This window comes from Meles meles, chromosome 2 (genome assembly GCF_922984935.1).
Source record: "Meles meles chromosome 2, mMelMel3.1 paternal haplotype, whole genome shotgun sequence".
NCBI lineage: Eukaryota > Metazoa > Chordata > Mammalia > Carnivora > Mustelidae > Meles > Meles meles.
The window spans coordinates 182842561-182864943 of record NC_060067.1 but is presented as its reverse complement, the minus strand read 5'-3'; the positions used below and the strand labels follow the sequence as shown (position 1 = coordinate 182864943).

General features: G+C 42.9%; 1 protein-coding gene across 5 annotated transcripts in view; it reads left to right on the top strand.

Moving 5' to 3' along the window:
* The window catches only part of FAT1 (FAT atypical cadherin 1), a 127555-nt gene that overhangs the window by 8334 nt on the left and 96838 nt on the right, over positions 1 to 22383 (top strand). For all 5 annotated transcript variants that reach the window (XM_045997973.1, XM_045997978.1, XM_045997975.1 and 2 more), the window contains exon 2: positions 6451 to 9733. In XM_045997973.1, coding sequence (XP_045853929.1) covers positions 6469 to 9733 — 3265 coding nt within the window. In that variant the 5' untranslated portion in view covers positions 6451 to 6468. The remainder of the gene's footprint in view (positions 1 to 6450; positions 9734 to 22383) is intronic.

Sequence of the window (22383 nt, the reverse complement as noted above, 5' to 3'; positions counted from 1 at the left end):
GTTAGGCTCTGGAGAGCCACTGAGGGGGGAGAAATGACCTTCTTTACAGGAGGCAGAAGTGAAGGTAGCCCAGAGCCGGTACGGTTTTAGAACTTAGCCTGAACAAGAAAGCAAAACCTAAGGTGGTGAGTTTGAAGGAGGGAAAGGTTTGAATGAAGTTTATTTTCCAGAAGGGACGAAGGGGTGTGTGTGTGTGTGTGTGTGTGTGTGTGTGTGTGTACACAAAGGGGCCTTTTGAGAGGGGCACTTATTTGAGTGTGATGCTTGAGAGGGAGTGATAATTTAGAGAAGAGCTTCAGAAAAGGCAGAATGTTTTGGCCTCACAGGGTGTCTTTATTTGTAGCTAGGGTGGATCCCATCTTTGCTAAGAGGTGGGAAGAAGGGAGAATAGGGGAAGAGAGCATTTTAAGGAGAAGAAGAGGAAGGACTCTCCCCCGCAGACTTTGCATTTTCTTACCATACAGGGAACTATTCACATTCCTGATCTATTTAGTGAAATACCTGTACATACACCTGAAAATAACTATAATTATAATTTGGCCAGTAGTAAAACTTTACTAATTTGGGAGTAAAGGAAGTGGCCAGTGTTAATTACTGGCTACCCTGCCAACGTGACATTTAAGTGATTTCTGTTTGCAGAAAAAAATACATTAGGTGAGATGATCTTAAATCACAGGGGGTAAACTGTGTTTATGGAGCCTCTCTGAGCAACGTTTGCCCTGGAGCATAGGTGAGGAGAAAGTGGTTGGAGGTAACAGGTAGTGGTCACATCTTGTCTGTAAAAAGAGGAGAGAAGTGAAGAGCAAGACATCCCTAGCCCAGCCAGAAATGTGTATGCCGCCGGCGTTCTCCTGACTTCTTTTATGTCACAGTAGCTAGGAACAGCCAGAGACCATCCTCTCAAGATACCCACAGACATGTCTTATAGATTCATATAGGAGGTAAATCACGTAGTGGATTTTATATGGAGGCTACTTAAACATTAGGAGGTCTCTAACTTTCTTAAGGTTTTAAGTCCTGAAGAAGTGTTCTGAGGTGCTGAGGGGAGAGACGTGGAGTTCTCAGCTGTCAGTATTAGTAGTTTGGAGACTGCTCAGAGGTAGATTGGAATCAGTTGTTGATCGTTTGAAGGCAATATCTAAGTCATGTCTTTGCGAGAGTCATCAGGCTTATTGCAGCTCCAATCAGAACTAACAACATGCAGAATTACCAGAAGCAGTTAAGTGATACATACCAAGCCTAAGGCTGCTCTTCTGCTCTGCATTATAGCTGGGCCCTCCACTCCTATTTTTACTGACAGATGCCTTAACAAGGCTTTAAAAAATCTGGTATGCACCCAGAAAATAAAGAAGACCCACCCATTAATTTTTTCAGTGTAACAATAAAAACTTTTAAGAGTCCTGTTCATGCTATTACAATTTATTAGGAAAATGATTTTTTTTCTCTTGTCTATGCTACAAAGCTGCGAATTGGTCATAGCTGTATTAACAGACTTCCTTAGTAGGATACAGCCTTTTTTCTGGCTCTTATTAAATGATTTTAGAGGCCATTAAACGTTTATTTCATATACTGTATTTTTAAAAAACAAAAGTCACTTACATTTCATGTTTTCTTTGACATCTTTGTGACATTTTTCTTTGAAAATGTAGGTATCTTCCCTGCAGTTTAGACATCTTCAAAAATACTTTAAAAATGTGACACTCTTCAAACTGAGCATTAAGCTCTGAATTTCCGTAATAAGTTCAACTCCAGTGACGCTCTTACTGCTGATACAAAATGGGAGTGTGTGGGAGAGAGCACGCGGAGGGAGAACACAGAGTTCTTCGTGTGAATATTTTTGTGTATTTTTGTCACCACGCGTGGAATTGATACTGTTTCCCTATGGCGTGGAGGACTAACAGTCTCTTAAGAATTGGGACCTCTAAATAATACATGTATAGCATTTAATAGAATTTATGCATGTGTAGTGCTGCATCCCACCTAATCCTGTCTCAGGAGCATACAAAACAGGCCTGAATCTTCAGCTTAGACCTAAGTATTTGAATTGATGCAGTTATGTTCTCAGCGCCCGGGCTGTGTTCTGTTTTGTGAAGAATGTGCAGTCACAGTCATTGGCTCAGGATACTTGACGTGAAGTTCTCCTGAATGAAGAAATATGAGCATGTTAATATCTGATTTCTACTAGAAAAATTATCTTTCTTATTTATAGATTTTCAGAAATCTATGCTAAAGATTTTTTTAGCTGTGGACCTGAGGTCCTTTTCTGTAAGGGCTGAACTAAGTAAACACTCTTAGTTTTCACTTTGGAAAATGCATAGCAGAACTGTTAACTTACTGTGAGTTCAAGGAGTATGATCACCTTCCAAATATCAAAGTGGAGTTTTCAGCTAAAATCATTGTAGTTTTCATGAGCCTGAACTCTAGGTAATGTACTTTTCAGATGAAATGATACTAGTATCTTTATGGTTTTGTTTTTTTTTTTCTTTTCCCCTTCAGCCTTGTGGTTTGTTTGGCACAGAGGAACGACCACCATTTCTTGGGTCGTGGCATTTTATAGCAGAACCTGAGTTCACTGTTCTGGGTTACATTACTAAAGGTTAACAGTAAGTAGGAGTAGTTAATGGATTTTTTCTTCTCCCGATCAAAAGGATTGCCTTTAACAATTGATAGTAATCACAGCGGCATTCTGTCAGCCAGGTGTGTGAGAGAGTCGGTTCCGGGGTGGAAAGGTTTCTGTGATGGGTGTGGTCCATCAGGTGTCCTCGGCTTTGAGGTGTCCCTGAGGAGAGCTGGTGGGTGGGTTGAGGAAGGTGGTCCAGGCCTGGGAAGGGGGCTGTGAGAGTGGAGTGGTGCTGGCTGAGCCGGAGTTGGCTGAGCTGCAGTGGAGGGAGGACAGAATCAGTGAAGTGATGTGTTGGCTCTCCCCTTGGGTGGGTGTTACTGGCTGAGAAGGCGTCTGGGGTCAGGCAGCAGCGTGGGGCCAGGCAGGGTTTATGGGTCATTTCCAGGTTCTGATGTTGAGCTTCAGCTCTTCAGAGATTGTTGGACCTGTCCTGTCTTTACCATGCCACGGTTTCCTGCTTCTATGTCAGTGACTGTGGCCTTTCTCCTGTGTTGGTTCTTCTCCTCCTCTGTCCTCCACATCTTGGGGAGCATCAGGGCTTGGTTTTCTTTGCTTCTCCATCTGTGCTCTCTCCCTGGGTGATCTGATTCAGCTTTTGGTTTTAAATAGCATCTTCTGTATTTTCAGGCAACTCTCAAATTTTTGTCTCCATGCTGGACCTCTCCCACACATCTCCCTGCTCACTTGAAATCATTAGTTGGGTGACAGTGGGTATTTCCACTTTAACTTTCCAGGACTGAAATCCTGATCTTAATCACTAGATCCTGTTCCTCTCAGAGTGCCTGGCAGCTCCTTTATCCGTGCTCAGCACCCAGTCCTTGGAATCTTGGTACCTGTCTCCTTTGTCCCCTCTCTCTCCTCTTGCTCCCTCCCCTCCCCCTCCACCCTGCCCCTCCTATTCATCCAGAATTTAACTGCTGCTCCCCACCTCCAGTATTAGCATTTCTAGGCTAAGCCACCGAGGCCTGTGACTTCTATTAGTGTATTAGTTTTTTAACTGGCTAATAACAGTGTATCAGTACTCGTTCACTAGTTGTGACTAGTGTACCATAATAAAGTGAGATGTTAAAAATAGGGAAAACTATCTTATAACTTTTCTGCAAATCTAAAAATGCTTCTAAAATTAAAAATTTATAGAAAAAAAAAATCTCCCTTACTGCCCAACCTCAAGCCGATGTGCCCATCTCAGTGGTCTCTGCTGTTTCTCTAACTCCTGCTTCTCTGCTAGAGGTGATTTGGAGCCCCAGGGAACATTGGCAGTGTCTAGAAACTTTTTTCGGATGGGGGAGTGTGGAGTGAGATGGACGAGATCCAACAGGCTTTTAGTTGGGTAGAGACCAGGATAATATTGTACATCCTAAAATGCATCCTGGGCCTTTCGAAATTAGGGTTTTCTATTTCCCTTCAGGTTCCTGACCATAGTCGCTTGCCCTTCTTTGTTTTCCTGCTTATTGCCTCCTCATCAGCATGTGATACACTCTCTGCTTGTTTCTCACCAGGAAACATGTCTTCCATGAGGCTGTGTGGCCAGTTTGGCTCACTTTTGTATCCCCAGCATCTAGAACTACTCCTAGCCCATAGCAGGTGTTCATTACATAGTTGCTGAATGAATCAAATAATTGGGTGAGGGGAGTGAATGATTGATAAAGATACCATGGACCTGTGCTAAAAAATTCAGATAGAAGAATGAAAGTGAAGCGTGAACATTCCCCCTCAGCTGCCCATTCTCCAGAAGTTACCACTGTTGAGTTTATTTATCTGTCCAGAATTTTTCTGTTCATTTTTCAGCACATTCATGTCTTAGGCACACAATTCATCTCCTGTCCCTTTTTACAAACATAAATGTGGTCAGTTTCATTTTGCCAGTTAACATACCTGGACGGTATCCGCAGAGCAACATGTAGAGTGCTGTCTTATTCCTTTTAATGGCTGTATAATATTTTATATGTAGAATATAGCAAAAATAATTGTTTACAGTAGAATCCTGGCATAATACCTTGTTGTAAAGTAGATAGCAGTAATAGATCTTGTATAACAAAAGACAGCGCTTGTTTAACATCAGCTTTTTAAGTGTTTTCAAAAGCATTTTCTATACATATATTTATATACACATACACACACACACACACGCATATTATTCCTAGTTTGTAAATGCCTCAGGATCAGGAAATGACCTTTAGTTCCACGTACTTTTCATGATAGCAGATTCCCAATATCTGTAGATTAAGTTGAAGTTTTCCCTTGTTTTGATAAAATCATTGGATCATTACATAATTAAAATTTCCCTGGATCTTAGAACTGTTGACCAGTTGAAGAGATTGGGGAGAAAATCGTTTTCATACTTTGTTTAAATGATGATTGTTCTCCTGGAAGCCAAAAATCTATGTAATCTCCTGACTTTATTGGCTGAGGATATGGCAGGATAGCTAAAGAACAAGGTAGGGTGCCCAGCTGCAGCGTAATTCAGTATCAGTGAAGCTTCTTACTGCTTTGCGCATATCAGGGCTTCTTTTCTTCCTCCTCCTAAAATGACTAATGGGGCAAAGTTGGCAGTGGTGCAGTTACGATGCTGTAAATTAATGGCGCCGTGCTAATTTCAGCTGGCCTTTGAACCCACACTCCAGTCCGCTGCCGCTTTCACCTTGGGGTGGGGCTCCCATTCCGTGAATCTTCATCTGAGAGTTACTTCGCCAAGGTGCAGTCCTGCCGAGTACTGGGATGTTTTGTGAGGCTCCCTTGATTTGCAAGGTGAATTTGTTGGCATGTAGAGGAGCAGTCGGTCTGAAAATAATTGTTCTGCTCACCCAGTAGGCCAGCCCAGTGGCCTTCCTGCCTTCCCACCTTCCTGCGTTAAAGGCAGTTCTATCTCAAATGCCCCCTTGCCTTCCATCTCACCCTCTGACCTTCCTACAGCGCCCTCCATCTTGCTGCCTTGATTGGGCCCTCTCCATGCCTTTAGCTTAGATGCTTTAGCTGTGTGCATATGCGCACGTCTTGTATTCAGAAGTGAACACTGGTTGATGACAGCAGTGGTGAGAAAACATTGACGTGGTTGGTGAAATTTGCTTTGCTGGCTTAGGAAAAGTTCTCTTTGACATTAAGCTACTGGTTTCCCATTTGTAAGTGGACTCTTTTTGACTCATGTTGTTTTAGAAGTGACCTCAGTATCAAAATGATGTAATTATTTTATAATTATTTTAATACCCTTAAGTAGTTATGTAGTGCTCAGCAAGACAATAAACCTTTAAATTTTGTAGGGAGTGAACTTAATTACTCTGATAAAGAAAAATTTCAAGATAAATTTTGAAAGGAGATTACATTATGTCATTATGGGAGGTCATAGGAAACCACCTTTTAGAGTTTTTGTTCTAAATTAATTCAAAGCTTCTTGAGCTTAGGGTACTATAGTGGCATTAAATGTGTGAGCTTTGGGGCATTAAATTTATTGTGTTTGAGTAAACCTAAAAAAAAATATTTGCTATCTCCCTTTGTTAACAATTAGTTATATTTGTCTTGAAGATTTAAATATAAGAATACAACTTAGTTGTTAACAGTTGGCAGTCTTTGATGCGCCTTACGATTCTTTAACTTGAGTCATCAAAGTATGAGAAAAAGATTCCCCTGAACCTAGTAATTCCAGACATGTTAGAGGTATTGATACCTCGAAAACAGGGAAAAACCTAATAACTATTACATTTATTTACATTTCATACAGATGTACAATACTTTATTAAGATGTAAGGTCCCAGACAAACTAACAGAACGAATTTACATTGTTTGTTTCATTTCTTTGAGGTCTTGATTCTTACTTCTTTGTTCTGTTTTAGGTTCCTGAGGGTTAAGCTATGGGGAGACGCCTGGTCTTGCTTCCGCTTCTTCTCCTTCTCCTCCAGCATTTTGAAGATGGTGACGGAAGCCAAACACTCGCCCAGATGCCTCTCCAGTTTACGCATTTCCAGTACAATGTCACGGTGCACGAGAACTCCGCAGCGAAAACCTATGTGGGGCATCCTGTGAAGATGGGTATTTACCTTACAAATCCATCGTGGGAGTTACGGTACAAAATTGTCTCCGGAGACAACGAAAACCTGTTCAAAGCTGAAGAGTACATTCTTGGGGACTTTTGCTTCTTAAGAATAAGGACCAAAGGAGGAAATACAGCTATTCTGAATAGAGAAGTGAAAGACCATTACACCCTGATAGTCAAAGCCGTTGAAAAAAATACTAACGCTGAAGCCCGAGCAAAGGTCAGGGTGCAAGTGCTGGATACAAATGACTTGAGACCTCTCTTCTCACCCACCTCGTACAGTGTTTCCTTGCCTGAAAACACAGCTATACGGACCAGCATTGCAAGAGTCAGCGCCACGGATGCAGACATAGGAACCAATGGAGAGTTTTACTACAGTTTCAAAGACCGAACAGACATGTTTGCAATTCACCCAACCAGCGGTGTGGTAGTTTTAACTGGTAGACTCGATTATGCGGAGACCAGGCTTTATGAAATGGAGATTCTTGCTGTGGACCGTGGGATGAAATTGTACGGAAGCAGTGGTATCAGCAGCATGGCCAAGCTGACCGTCCACGTGGAGCAGGCCAATGGGTGTGCTCCTGTCATAACTGCAGTGACACTGTCCCCGTCAGAGCTGGACAAGGACCCAACGTATGCCATCGTAACTGTGGAGGATTGCGATCAGGGTCCCAATGGGGAAATAGCTTCCTTAAGCATTGTGGCCGGCGACCTCCTTCAACAGTTTAGAATGGTGAGGTCCTCCCCGGGGAGCAAAGAATATAAAGTCAAAGCAGTGGGTGCAATCGACTGGGACAGTCATCCTTTTGGCTATAATCTGACACTGCAGGCTAAAGATAAAGGGACTCCTCCCCAGTTCTCTTCTGTAAAAGTCATTCGTGTGACTTCTCCACAGTTCAAAGCCGGCCCGGTCAAATTTGAAAAAGATGTTTATAGAGCGGAGATCAGTGAATTTGCTCCTTCCAATACACCTGTGGTCATGCTGAAAGTCACGCCTAGTTACTCTCATTTGAGATATGTTTTTAAAAGTACACCTGGAAAAGCTAAATTCAGTTTAAATCACAACACCGGTCTCATTTCCATTTTAGAACCAATTAAAAGACAGCAGGCGTCCCATTTTGAACTCGAGGTAACAACAAGTGACAGAAGAGCCTCCACCAGAGTCTTGGTTAAAGTCTTAAGTGCAAATAGCAATCCCCCTGAATTTACCCAGACTGCTTACAAAGCCTCTTTTGATGAGAATGTGCCCATTGGGACGACCGTCTTGAGCGTGAGTGCAGTAGACCCTGACGAGGGTGAGAACGGGTATGTGACCTACAGCATTGCAAACTTAAATCACGTGCCGTTTGTCATTAACCATTTCACTGGTGCCGTGCGCACTTCAGAAGACTTGGACTATGAGCTGATGCCTCGAGTTTATACTCTGAGGATCCGAGCATCAGACTGGGGCTTGCCGTACCGCCGGGAAGTTGAAGTCCTTGCCACGGTGACTCTGAATAACTTGAATGACAACACACCCTTGTTTGAGAAAATCAACTGTGAGGGGACGATTCCCAGGGATCTAGGTGTTGGGGAGCAGATAACCACCGTCTCCGCCATCGATGCCGACGAACTTCAGTTGGTCCAATACCAGATTGAAGCCGGAAATGAACTAGATCTGTTTAGCTTAAACCCCAACTCTGGGGTGTTGTCCCTAAAGCAGTCGCTCCTGGATGGTGTAGGGACCAGGGTGTCCTTTCAGAGCCTGAGAATCACAGCTACAGATGGAGAAAATTTCGCCACCCCATTATACATCAACCTAACCGTGGCTGCCAGGCGCAAGCCAGTGCACTTGCAGTGTGAAGAGACCGGCGTTGCCAAAATGCTGGCGGAGAAGCTCCTGCAGGCAAATAAGTTACACAGTCAGGGAGAGGTCGAGGATATTTTCTTTGATTCCCACTCTGTCAATGCGCATGCACCTCAATTCAGAAGTACCCTTCCAACTGGCATTGAAGTGAAAGAAAACCATCCGGTGGGTTCGAACATAATTTTCATGAATGCTACTGACCTTGACACTGGCTTCAATGGAAAACTGGTCTATGCTATTTCTGGAGGAAATGAGGATAGTTGCTTCATTATTGACATGGAAACTGGAATGCTAAAAATTTTATCACCACTTGACCGTGAAACAACAGACAAGTACACCCTGAACATTACAGTCTCTGACCTTGGTATACCACAGAAGGCCGCTTGGCGTCTCCTAGACATCAGAGTTCTGGATGCCAATGATAATCCCCCAGAGTTTTTGCAGGAGAGCTATTTTGTTGAAGTGAGCGAAGACAAAGAGCTGAATAGTGAAATCATCCAGGTTGAAGCCACAGATAAAGATTTAGGGCCCAATGGACATGTGACCTACTCTATTCTTACAGACACAGATAAATTTTCCATTGACCGCATGACTGGAGTTGTTAAAATCGTGTACCCTTTGGATCGAGAAGTACAGCATGTGCATTACTTAAAGATTGAGGCCAGGGATCAAGCCCGTGAAGAGCCCCAGTTGCTTTCCACTGTGCTTTTGAAGGTATCATTAGAGGATGTTAATGACAACCCACCTAAATTCATCCCCCCTAATTACCGTGTGAAAGTTCGAGAGGACCTTCCAGAAGGAACCATAATCATGTGGTTGGAGGCCTATGATCCTGACGTAGGCCAGTCTAGCCAAGTGAGATACAGTCTTCTGGACCATGGAGAAGGACACTTTGATGTGGATAAACTCAGCGGAGCAGTCAGAATTGTACACCATTTGGACTTTGAGAAGAAGCAAGTGTATAATCTCACCGTGAGGGCCAAAGACAAAGGGAAGCCAGTTTCTCTGTCCTCCACTTGCTATGTTGAAGTGGAGGTCATTGATGTGAATGAGAACTTACACCCACCAGTGTTTTCCAGCTTCGTGGAAAAGGGTGTCGTGAAAGAAGATGTCCCTATTGGCTCCTCCATATTGACAGTATCTGCTCATGATGAGGACACAGGACGAGATGGGGAGATCCGCTATTCCATTAGAGATGGTTCCGGTGTTGGTGTCTTCAAAATAGATGAAGAAACAGGTAAATATGTTCTTACTACTCTGGTTTCCCTAAAGGAAATTTCTGCCCGGTGCTAGCTGCTTTATCGTTGACCTCTGTCAGGGTACGCATTGCATGCTTTTTGTCCTTTTATAGGTGTCTCTGTGTGTAGTAAGCAACGAGTTTGGAATTAAGGAACCTGAATGACTTGGCATAAAATGAGTCAAACAAACAAAAAAATGAAACAAAACCAAAAAGAAACCAGGAGAAAATTGTCATCACCACTGATACTGATCTTTTAGTTTGTGCTCTGTGTTATCAGAGGCATGATTGTGGTTTTGCTGTAACTTTGAGAAACCCTTCCAGACTCTTTGCAGACTTCGAACAGCCCCTCGCACTACCCAGCACACCTCTCAGAGATTATTGTACCCCTAGGAGACAACACAGTGCACAGAGAAAGCTCTGCTGAAACTTCCATGATGTGGGCTCCTATCCTCAGGAGGTCCTCCAGGTTTTGTTTTGAGGATCAGAAGCAGGGCAGGGCCATGTCGCATGGAGGGAACTTGGCTCTTTTCAGGGTGATCTTGACAAGCTAGTTATCTTACTGAAACAGATGTCTTCTCTGAGATGGGGACACTCAAAATGGCTGCAAGATGAATGGGCGATAAAGTGAAATAACGTGTGAAGTCTGCCCAGCATGTGTTAGAGAGTCTGTTCGTGTCTTAGAGATGGTAGGAATGCTTTGTTACGGGACTCTTCCCCTTGGAGTAAGAGCCTAAAACCAGAATATCCAAGACAGCCAGTTTAGGCTAGAGTGTGTATTGTTTCATACTTTGTGCAGATCTCTAATGTAGCTGCTTTTCACAGACACTAGAGTTATAGGTCTGTCTCCCTGATGTAGAGGGCTGCCGTAGCAGAGTGCATAGATGGGGTGGCTTAAACCACAGACACTGGTGTTGTCACAGTTTGGGAGGCTAGAAGTCGGAGTTGGAGGTGTGGGCATGATTTTCTTGGAGTCTTTTCTCCTTGGCTTGTCTTCTCCCTCTGTCTTCACACCGTCTTCCCTGTGTGTGTCTGGGTCCTGATCTCATATAAGGACACCAGTCCCGTTGGATTAGGGACCACCCTGGTGACCTCATTTTATTTCTCTCTTTTAAGTTCTTATCTCCAAATCACGTTCTGAGGTACTGGGAATTGGGACTTGAACGCATGAATTTGGGGGGGACACAATCAGCCCCATACCACCTTCCAGGAGAGGCTTTTAGCCCCTGTGTTTTCTGTCCTTAGCTCTAGCAAGAAGTACCAAGCATGTAGAAACTGCTAAGTGTTAAACGAACATATGAGTAAATTAATGATTATTTTGGCTTTGAACGTCCTGCCCTCTGAGAATGATAGTGGAAATAGAGGGAAGTGGGGTAGTAATCACAGTGTTAGATGAACTGCCCTAGATGGAGTTCAGCTTATTAATCTCCTTGATGTTTCCTTTGTGAACATATCCATTCTAAAAAAAAGATGCTTTTCTTAATACATTGAAAATTTAAGTTTATATTTAGTAATACCACAAGTAAATTCTTTTCTTAACACCCACCCCACCAACCATGTGTACATCTAATATGCATAAAGTACACGAAGCATGTAATTTTCCTAGAAATCAGTTATTTTAGAGGCTGTTATATTTTAATGTACTTTTGTTTATGAAAGGGATTCTTTTTCTAATGAGTTATATACCACTCACCTGTGTTAGATGTATCTATGGATTATATGCCACTCATCTAAAAATACCAGATTTTTATTTATTTTTCATTTTTTACTTATTTTAGTTTCTAGAGATTTACTTTTTTTTACTTTTTAATTTCAGTGTAATGTATAAAATACCACATTTTTTTTACATTATACCGCCATTTATTTATTTTTTTTCTTTTTTAAGATTTATTTATTTATTTATTTGACAGATAGAGATCACAAGTAGCGAGAGAAGCAGGCAGAGAGAGAGAGAGGTGGAAGCAGGCTCCCCGCCAAGCAGAGAGCCCGACGCGGGGCTCGATCCCAGGACCCTGGGATCATGACCTGAGTGAAAGGCAGAGGCCTTAACTCACTGAGCCACCCAGGTGCCCTTATACTGCCATTTATAATCTTTAATCAAATTTCATGAGATTGTCAGCTGTATGATGGGGCCATGATTAGCTTTCTATAAACCACTTTGCTTTCGTGTACAAATTAGTGTCCATGGCCTAAAAAATAAAACTGTATACTAGGCAAAGAATTTTATTAGCCTTGTTTCAAACATTATTCCCAGCTTCTTCAGCATAATTAGCTGCAAAGAATGAATTGTGTCTAAGCAAAACTGAAAAGAGCTGCAGTGTCCACGGGGCTTGGACTTAAAAATATTGGGGCTCTAGATTTTATCGGACCCCAGAACCACATTTTAAAAAGGAGTGCTCATACAAGATAGCCTTGCCAGTAACTTCTCCAGGTTCTGTCTTCTTTAGAAGTTGACTCCTTTCACTTTGCTTTGTTCTTAACTGGCACACGGTCTGGAATGTCCCCGTTACCCTGGTCTCCAGCAGTAAGTGGGGCTTTGCCATCTGCAGGTTGTGTGCACAGAGCGGCAGCCCGTCTCTGACTTGGCTATGTCTTGGCGTGGTCACCGCGAGTGTTTTCTGCAGGGGAGGCCTGCACGGCAACAGTGGCCAGCCGCATCCCTGCTCCTTGGTTTCTGAGCACAGTCACTCCTTTCATACTGGAGATCGTGTTTCCCTCTAACTTCTTCAAGCAGAATGGAAGTTTTTTATCATCTGCTGTAGCTGTTCTGTGAACCACCTTCTTTTGACGAGCATGTCTTCTCCCCTTGATGTGCATTTGTGTTCACTGTTTGGCAACTTCTCCTGATTCACCATCACATCTCTCATCCTGTTGGAGCGGAGGGGGGCTGGGGGGGGGGCAGGGTCGGGGGGGATGACATAGGGACAGGGGAGTAGGGTTGGTGTTCAGTGTGGGTCTCCAGTGGCCCAGCTGAGATGAGGTGCTCACTCCTGGGGACACAAGATGGCTGCTAGAGCCAGATTTTTTTTTTTTTTTTAAAGATTTTTATTTATTTATTTGACAGACAGAGCTCACAAGTAGGCAGAGAGGCAGGCAGAGACAGAGAGAGAGAAGAGGAAGCAGGCTCCCCGCAGAGCAGAGAGCCTGATGTGGGGCTCGATCCCAGGAACCTGGGATCATGACCTGAGCCGAAGGCAGAGGCTTAACCCACTGAGCCACCCAGGCGCCCCTAGAGCCAGATTTTTAAATAATAGTTTAACTGACTGCTTTTGGTTATGCTGTTTTCTTTTAGTCACTCACCTGAAGAGAAATTTATATATATATAGTCATACTGTCCAATATTAATTCGAATTTTCAGGTACAGGGTCAACATGCAAGAATATCCAAAATTTAAGAACTGCAGCTGAAACAATGACTGTGTTTGTGAATTTCCTAAGGACCATTATTCCTACCTTTTTTTTTTTTTTTCCTTTTTTCCTTTTCGCTCTTGAAAGCCTAAAAAGAATTGGTACAAGTTTAAAGTTGAGACAGAAAATAGAACCATAGTCTTACTTTACATTACCTGATGACTTAAATTATGTGAGCACTGCCTTTTGGGTTTTTCTTTCAAGGGGAAAGAGTATTTTTATTGTTGCTTTTTATGTGTGTATGTATTATTTTTTAAAGAGAGCGAGAGCACATATGAGCAGGGACGAGGAAGAGAGAACCTCAAGCGGGCTTCATGCTCAGCACAGAGCCTGGTGAGGGGCTCCCCAAGCTGGAGTCAAGAGTTAGCCACTTAACCCACTGAGCTACCCAGGCACCACTTTTGTTGCTTTTTAAAGACTCATTTAGAAATAACTATTTTTTTGCCTATAAATTTAAGAGATTGGGATATTCTTACTACCAAGAAAAAAGGGGAAACAACCAACCAAACAGGTCCATGTTCTGAAATCTGTAGTAGTTTTCGGAGATGAATGGCAGTGTCAGAGCTTCCTGGTGGTACTTAGGGGGGCATGAGGGGAGGAGGTGAGACTGCGCAGTGGGGTTGGTGAGTAAGAAACTGTTGAGTATCTCTATAAATACTGAGATTTGAAGGTGCAAAGTTGGAAATTTCTTGGTCATCTGTTGTGTAGTCTTTGACTTTATAGGAAAACGTTCTTAATACACAGTGGATTAATGTTTATCTGTTTTTCTGGAATTGAATCAAAATCAAATCTAGTGGTATTTACACATTAGCCTGTTACACATTGTAAGATGTGTTTTTGGCAATAGAATTATCAGCCCAAGTTATTTTAGAGATTCTTGGCAAGACAGTTGACACTGTGGTACAGAATTCTTTCAGGAAAAGTCAGTATGTTTGGTGCAGTAGAAAGAGTAAAAGTAGGTATGTTCTTTTTGGGGGGTTTGTCTAACGAATTCCTAGTGCAGGTCAAAAGTGTGGAGAGGTACCCGTCAGATGAAGAAAAGTCGAAGTTCAGGAACACAGGCGGGAGGCCCATAGGACATGAAGTCAGCATGAGTTGAAGATGGCCTGGCTCAGGTCAGCTTTAATAGCACCTTTCTAGAACTTCAGATGCTGTTCATTGCCCATTTCTTTCGTGCTGTTACTTTGTTTTCTAGTGTAGCATGTTGTACTCGGCTAATTGACAAGGAAGGGCCTGTGCAGGACCAAGAACTTGCCCACTTAACTGTTTGCTTTTTGCCTTTGACTTAACTTTAAACAGTAGTGTTGGTTGAGTAATATAAGTTTTCTGGGTATTGTACCTATTTCAGCATTGTCAAATAGGTGTATCATTTGCATTCTTTTCATAGAACAGAGAATATAATTAACTATCTGAATTTAGTTCTTATTATTTTTACGGTCCTGTTCTTTAAAAAAAAAAAAAACTACTTAAATTTGAAACATCCCCTGAAAAGTAGTTATTTAGTTATGTTTTTTTAAACTAGAAATTCTATGAACTACCTAAAATATGTAGGCAAATGTACAGTCCTGTTACCTCTGCATTTTGTACATATTTTGCTAATTGGCTTTGCAAGGAGGTAAATGGAATCCCCGTGTGGGGGTGATTGTCATTTGACTCCTCTGATAATCTCTCACTGTGTCACATGCTTTCCCTGGAGTGGCCTCTGGATGTTGGTGAACTGTCCTGACAAATCTGTGCGCACATGACGGCTCGTCTGTTTTGGGTTTGGAGGTTCGGTGAAGAACGATTTGAGAAATAGGTTTTGTTAGAGAGCCAATCTCCAGGGCTCTTATTAAAATCACCCCCTCCCTTTTGTCTCCTGAAAAATCTACAGGGCTGGTCATAAAGCAGATTCACCAAATGTTAATGGAAGATCTCTGACGCATGTGTGATTTCACATTTAGATTTTTATTTGTCTGACTTTTTGCTTCTCAGCATTCACCCCCATTTTCAGTTTAAGTATGTGCCCAGTTGCTTTGTTGTCAGCTTTAGAGTTGAGCAGAACAGAATCTGGAGGATCCCTCTTGCAGATTTAGGGAATAAATTCAGCTTAGTGTTCTGGCCGATAGGTACACATCAAGTTAATTATTACTTGAGCATCAGTAAAAAGGTGCAGCTTCTTGTTAGCCTTTAACCTAAGGTAATGTCTAGAAATATGCTTGGCCAAAAGATTTTTTTTTTAATTGTTGGTAATTGGGGTCTAGTCCCCGTGATGTATGTATTGTAATGAGATGCCTTAAGTATGTTTTCATTGGTCTAGAGTACTTTGGTACAGCTTTTGGCTGTTAGTATAATGCAGCCCAGTAAGAGGGTTGCCCTTTTCCACTTCTACTTCTCTACTTAATTTGGGGAGACCATGTTTTTCATTAAGATAAGAGCAATTTTCTAAACTTACAAATTTCTAAACTTACTAATGCCGTGTTGCTCTTGGAATCCCAATTGTGGTTTCAGAATTGAAATTTACATTTCGGTGAAAAGACTTAGGAAGAATTAATATGGAAGTACAGCTGTTGCAACAAGATAAATCACCATTCATGAAGTATGGGAGGGAAAATAGGCACAAGATTCCATGGTTTTGCATTCATACCATGAGGGAGTGTTACTGCTCGGTTCCTGGATTACCCATCTGGGGACTAGCTCCTGGTTCTCCTTGGTTAGGGGACACAGAATAAACAGATTTGTGTAGTGGGACCAGAAGGGAATTTCAATCCAGTCTAACTTTTTTTTTTTTTTTAAGATTTATTTATTTATTTGACAGAGAGATCACAAATAGGCAGAGAGGCAGGCAGAGACAGAGAGAGGGAGAAGCAGGCCTCCCGCTGAGCAGAGAGCCTGATGTGGGGGCTCATCCCAGGACCCTGAGATCATGACCTAAGCCCAAGGCAGAGGCTCAACCCACTGAGCCACCCAGGTGCCCCTCAATCCAGGCTAACCTTATTGTTGACCTCAGTGAGAGGGCAAATGTTTCCTGGACTTCTTTCTGATCTGGCAGAAGTCTGAATATTTTAATTATCTTAATTACTCCAGTTAAAACAAAACAAAACATTTTCCCAACTTAAAGTAGGTTATCATGCATACAGCCGGGGACCTGGGTTTTTTTTCCTAGGGCCTGCTGGCATGACAGGACATAGAATGCAAAGAATGATATTAATGACGTCAAGTGTTGGGACCAAAAAGTCTGTAAGAGTGGCTAACAGCTGGGTGGTCCTGAGGAGTGTGGTGTCTGTGGAGGGACCCGTTCCCGCTGCTGGAGCTGCGTCTAGAGTGTCTGGCAGCAGGATGGAGCAGAGACTGGGGGGAAGGCCGCGTGAGGGAGTCCATAGATTTGTCACTGGAGGGGCTTTGGTGTGGGCATCTCCTGTCTCCTGTGCAGTGCTCCTGTCCTGTTCTTTTTGTTCTCTTCCTCGGGAAGTTGATCAGAAAAGAAACCGACTTCTTAGCTACAGTGAGATTTAAAATCAGGGCTTGGCAGAAATTTTGTGATGATAATTTGCTGTTGCTGGGTTTAGGAGTAACAGTGTGCATGCATACGTGTGTGTGTGTGTGTGTCTGAGTCCAGGCAGGGAGGGCATGGCATTTCTGTCAGGGGTAGGTGCCTCCTCTGAAGCTGGACAATGTTAAGGTGAAAATAGAATCTAATTAGGAATCCTAAAGAAGTTCATTTTGTTTTAAGAGAAAACAGGATCCGCTTCTCTTTAGTTATGTGTATGATACTGAGCAAGTTGGTGCTTGAGGCCCTGATTGAGTACTGGTTGGGGGAGGAGTTGGGTTGTAAATCTCTCCGGGCCGAGATACAGGTGGTATTCTGCAGAATGTGGGGGAGCTCTGCATTGCCTTTATATAATCCTAAAGGATGTGTGAGGGCCAGATCCAGGATGGAGTACAAACAACTGAAAATACGCTCTGTGGTTTTGGTGATGATGATGATAAGGATGAAGGGTGTCCTAGAATAAACCACAGACACTGTCACCACCAGCGACTGTTCCGAGCACTCTGTGTGTTTCCATTAATTTAGTTGTCACAGCGACCAGATAGATAGCTATCCCCGTGTTATTGGTGAGGGGACATTCACAGAGAAGCAAAGTCACTTGCTCAGAACCACTTGGGTGCTAAGTGACAGAACCAGCTGGCCTGCCAACACTACACTTCACTGCCTCTCACCCTTTACAGAGTGATCTGGAGATGCCTTCAGGGAGCCCATTTGAAAACCACTAGTTGAAGATTTATTTATGTTAGCACAGTGGGAGGGGCATAGGGAGAGGCAGGGAGCCTGATGTGGGGCTGGATCCCACGATCCTGAGATCATGACCTGAGCTGAAGTCAGACACTTAATGGTGAGCCAACCAGTTGCCCCTGAAAACTAGTGGAGTGGGATTCTGGGCTGAACTGGGTTGAGCGGAGCTGACTGGAGACCTGAATCCTAGATCTGAGACTTGGTCTTGAAGGAGTATTGACTCTAACAGTTTTCTTCCATCATTTCTTCTCAAGGTGATGTATTGGTCTTTAGCATTGAAGTGAACAGGATTTTAGAAATATGTAGGGTGGCATTTAAGCAACTTAAGATTATTCCAGTGATGTGGTTAGTAGTGGGGGAATCGTGCTGAGTACAGACAGTGAGTTTTTCACTAGTGAAGATGGACCGGTTTGTAATTGTGAAGGTCCAGTCATCTCATAAATAAGAATGCTGCTGGTGTGAACTGTAGAGGATGTTAAATGGAACCTTTTCTCATTGAAACAATGTTTTAGATGGTTGTTAGGGTCCTGGCTAACCTTTAAAACGAATTTTAACCCACTGAATGAATAGCTGACTTTAACTTAACAGTCCTCCTCTTCCCCACTGAATCACAGTCCTGATAGTCCTTGTTCTCTGGCCTTGTCCTCATTGCAGGTCTTGGCTTCAGCATCTGTCCTCACTGGCCATCTGGTTTGTGCCAGTGAACTTGTTCTCCTTCTCAGCCCTCTTGGCAAGGGACCATTTTTATGTTCCAAGACTCGCTGAAGACTCGAGTGTTCATAACTTGATGAGTGGCCTCTGTGAAGACATCTAATGCTCGGCTAATATCTGACCAGTTTTTTTTTTTCCCTCCTATTGCCTACCTTGCCCAATTATGAAAATTGAGTGGATCTTAAAACATTTTAGTGTTTTGTCCCTTGTTGTTGTTTTTAACCATTGAGTTCCTTTTTTGATTTTGTGGGTTATTTTTTTTTTTAAGATTTTAAAAAATTTATTTATTTGTCAGAGAGCAAGCATAAGCAGGCAGAGTGGCAGGCAGAGGCAGAGAGAGAAGCAGGCTCCCTGCTGGACAAGGAGCCCGATGTGGGAGCCCAAAGCAGGACTTGATCCCAGGACCCTGGGATCATGACCTGAGCCGAAGGCATTGGTTTAACCAATTGAGCCACCCAGGCGTCCCAGTTTGTGGGTTAATTTCATTCGTAAGGCTGGATTTGTCAAGATTTTATTATCTGTTTGCTTGTATGTTATACACTGTTGTTTTGCAGTTACCTTCATGGCACTTCTTTTAAAAAGTCGAGCAATGTTGGTTATAAATAGTGTATCCTGCCCAAGACAGCATGCCACGAAGCACAGTCTTTCATGTCTTTGTTCCCGGGAATAAATGGGCTTGGAAAACTTCCTCTTCGCCGGCACATGCCTGTGCTTGCTGAATCGGCAGGTCCCCGGTGTAATGGCAGTGACAGGAGGTCCAGGGAACTCTTCACACGTGCACTTGCTGGGGCAGCCTGCCCAGTGAAGTTGCCTTGCCGGTGACACGGTAGCCACTCCGGGAAAACTGAGGAGGGTGTGGAACCCGCTGCATGGCAGGCCTCTGCGTGGCTGAGTGAGCTGACCTGTCCAAAGAGATTCGTCAGGATTGTCGTTTTTTTAGTTTCAGCCTCAATGATTTTTTTTTTCTTTTTTTGAAAAAAGTTACCCAGCAGTTTCCGTAGTTTTTTAAGAATTATTCCTCGTTTGTGGCTATTTAACCATATTATCTTTTGATAACTGATGAACTTTTTCTTTTTTTTAAAGATTTTATTTATTTGAGAGAGAGAGCGAGTTTGAGAGGGGAGAGGGTCAGAGGGAGAAGCAGACTCCCCACTGAGCAGGAGGCCTGATGTGGGACTCATCCCAGGACTCCAGGATCATGACCTGAGCCAAAGGCATTGGCTTACCCGACTGAGTCACCCAGGTGCCCGAGCTTTTTCTGTCATCATCTGTATATAATGATAGGTCACATTAATTGGATGCCTGCTGTGAACCAGCACTATTTCAAGCTCTTTTACTAAGTTGTCTCCCTAGATCGTCCCAATAACTCGTGAGTTAAATTAGACGGTAATATGCTGTGTTCATGTAGGGCCTGTATGAAATTCTAAAGATATGATGAGTGATGGGGACGATGGTACATGCTAACCTTGTGCCATTGAATTTTGCAGTCTGTGTGTGTGTGTGTGTGTGTGTGAGAGAGAGAGAGAGAGAGAGAGAGAGAGAGAGAGAAGTGGTATAATAAAGATTGATGTGGTTTGAAGTGGGCTTTGAGGGCATTGTGGTAATACAGACCTGATTCTTGAAACAGGGGCGTTCTTTCTCTCATCAGATCTTTCTTAAAACCATTTGGTGTCTCCTGTACATAAAGCCCAGAGTTTTTAGTGTAGGCTGACATGCCTCCCTCTCCCACGAGTCTGTGTTCTCTCCTTCACCGCCATCCGTCTCCTGTGCTTCCGCCAAATGGAGCCGGATCCTCCCCGCCCTGCTCTGCCCCATTGTGTCCTAGCTCCCTGCCTTTGGGTGACACATTGACCACTAGATGGGCTCTTATTAACCCTGACTGCATAATAAATCTCTCCTGACAAGCCTTCTCCTTCTTAGGGAGCTCATTTTTCTTCTTTTTTTGTATGTCCTTTTTGTAAATGTATATTACTATAAGTATCACTCTCGTTTGAATGTGCATTTGTCCTTTTTCCCCTAAATTGTGAGCTTCTTGTGTGTGTGTGTGTGTGTGTGTGTGTGTTAAGTCTTTAACCACTGGGCTCATAAAAGAGGCACCCAGTAAACACTGGATAGGTCGGCCTCTCAAGCCATTGTTGCCTCTCTTGGAACAGGTAGTCTACTTTGTTCCAGGAGCACTTTCTGTATGTTCTGTCACATGTCAGGGTGTTGTTTATCTCTTTCTTGTCTGTCTCCCAGAACTCAAGGACAGAGTAGTCTTGTCTCCTTTTCTAGCCTCTCCTAAGCACAGTGGCCGACAGGGCAGTGTGTAGCCCTTGTTTGCACAACAAAGAAACCGATTGTACCATATTAATGATGGTACTCAGAAGGTTGAGGGAAACCTTTCCTCTACCTTCTGTCCATTTCTAGACTTCCAGGCACTGGTTCTTAATAGTTTTGACATCACAGAAACCTCTGAAAATCTGTGGAAAAACTGTACATTCTGTCTTCAGAGACTGCAGTTAGGTTGTAGTGGCGGGAGGCTTGTGAAGAGCTGAATCCTCATGTCCCGGGATTTCTGGTTTTGTATCTCTCTGTTCTGGAAGTTCCAGGGCTGCCAGTCCTCATGAGTTCTCCTCAAGGAGAGTCAGATAGCAAGGAGAATGGTGGTGGTGGTGGTGGTCGTGGTGATGGTGGTGACGAGGACAGTGACTGTCGTAGTGACACGCATTTGAAAAAGGCTCAACAGCTGCACCTATTTGTATACACTTCATGGCTCTTAGTCTAACATGTGCTTATTACACAGTAGGTGTCATTGCTGTTTTATAAATAAGGTAGATCCAGTGTACGGTAGATGAGTAGCAGCCACTGTCCTGTATCCTTGTGTGTGTGCTTGAGATGATTCAGAACACTCGGTCGCCTCCAACTGATGTGGTGGCCTGTAGTTCTTTACAAACCTGTGTCATCAGCCTGGTCTCCCGTGTAAGTGACAAGACAATTATAGTAAAATAATTGCAGTACACACAATACACAATATATCTTTTTTTTTTTTTTAATAATACATCTATTTTTAAGTGAAGCAGCCCTCTAGGCCAGGATCTGATCCCTTGCATTGGCAGTTTACCATGGAAACCCTCTGCTGCTCCGCTAGCATGCTTTTATTTATCAAGGTAGAATAATCTGTCAGAGTTCTAATCATAACGTTAACTTTCTTCACAGACTGGATTTTATTTAAATGGGCTTAAAAAATCAGAGCATTTGGGAATTAATAAACCATTTTAGTTTGTGTAAAGAATCCCTTATTCCGAAAAAAGAAAATGAAAAATAATGCCTATTGTTAGCAGTTGCTCTTCTCATAATGAAAAGGTTTTCTCCTTTTGAACAACTTTACAGTGAACAACTTTACAGTGACAGATGGAATAAATGTATATGTGGCAAAATGTTCTGATCTGCAAATTATACTCATATCCCTTCAAGTCAGTATGTTTTTTGACCCATGGAGATGAGTCTTTGTAAACAGTTATTCTGGAATCTTTCAGGAAGTCATGTTTTCTTTTTCATAAGTTGAAGACATTCGGTTGGTTGAAAGCAAGAACAGCTCTTCGGAAAATGACTTTAAAGTTGGGTTAACTTTAAAAAGTGTTTTAAAGCAGTCCCACTGTAAATTCTTAAAAGTTCCTCCGAAATTAATTTGCTTTTAGTTCTTAATATTTTTATTTGTACCTTTACTCTTTTTTTAATAATTTTTTAAAATTTTTTTATTATTTATTTGAGAGAGAATGAGTGAGAAAGGAGAAGGTCAGAGGGAGAAGCAGACTCCCCAAGGAGCTGGGAGCCCGATGCGGGACTCGATCCTGGAAGTCCGGGATCATGACCTGAGCTGAAGGCAGTTGCTCGACCAACTGAGCCACCCAGGCGCCCCTTGCACGGTTATTCTTTTTTTTTTTTAAAGATTTTATTATTTTATTTATTTGACAGAGAGAGAGATCACAAGTAGGCAGAGAGGCAGGCAGAGAGAGGAGGAAGCAGGCTCCCTGCGGAGCAGAGAGCCTGATGCGGGGCTCGATCCCAGGACCCTGAGATCATGACCCGAGCCAAAGGCAGCGGCCCAATCCACTGAGCCACCCAGGCGCCCCTGCACGTTTACTCTTAAAGCTGCTTGACATCAGGCAGTCCCAGACATCTTCTTTGTCTTCCGACAGTGTTAGGCACAAAGCTGGTATTTAGTAAATACTTACTCAGTGATGTTCATCTTTTGATAAACCCAGGAAAAGTTTATC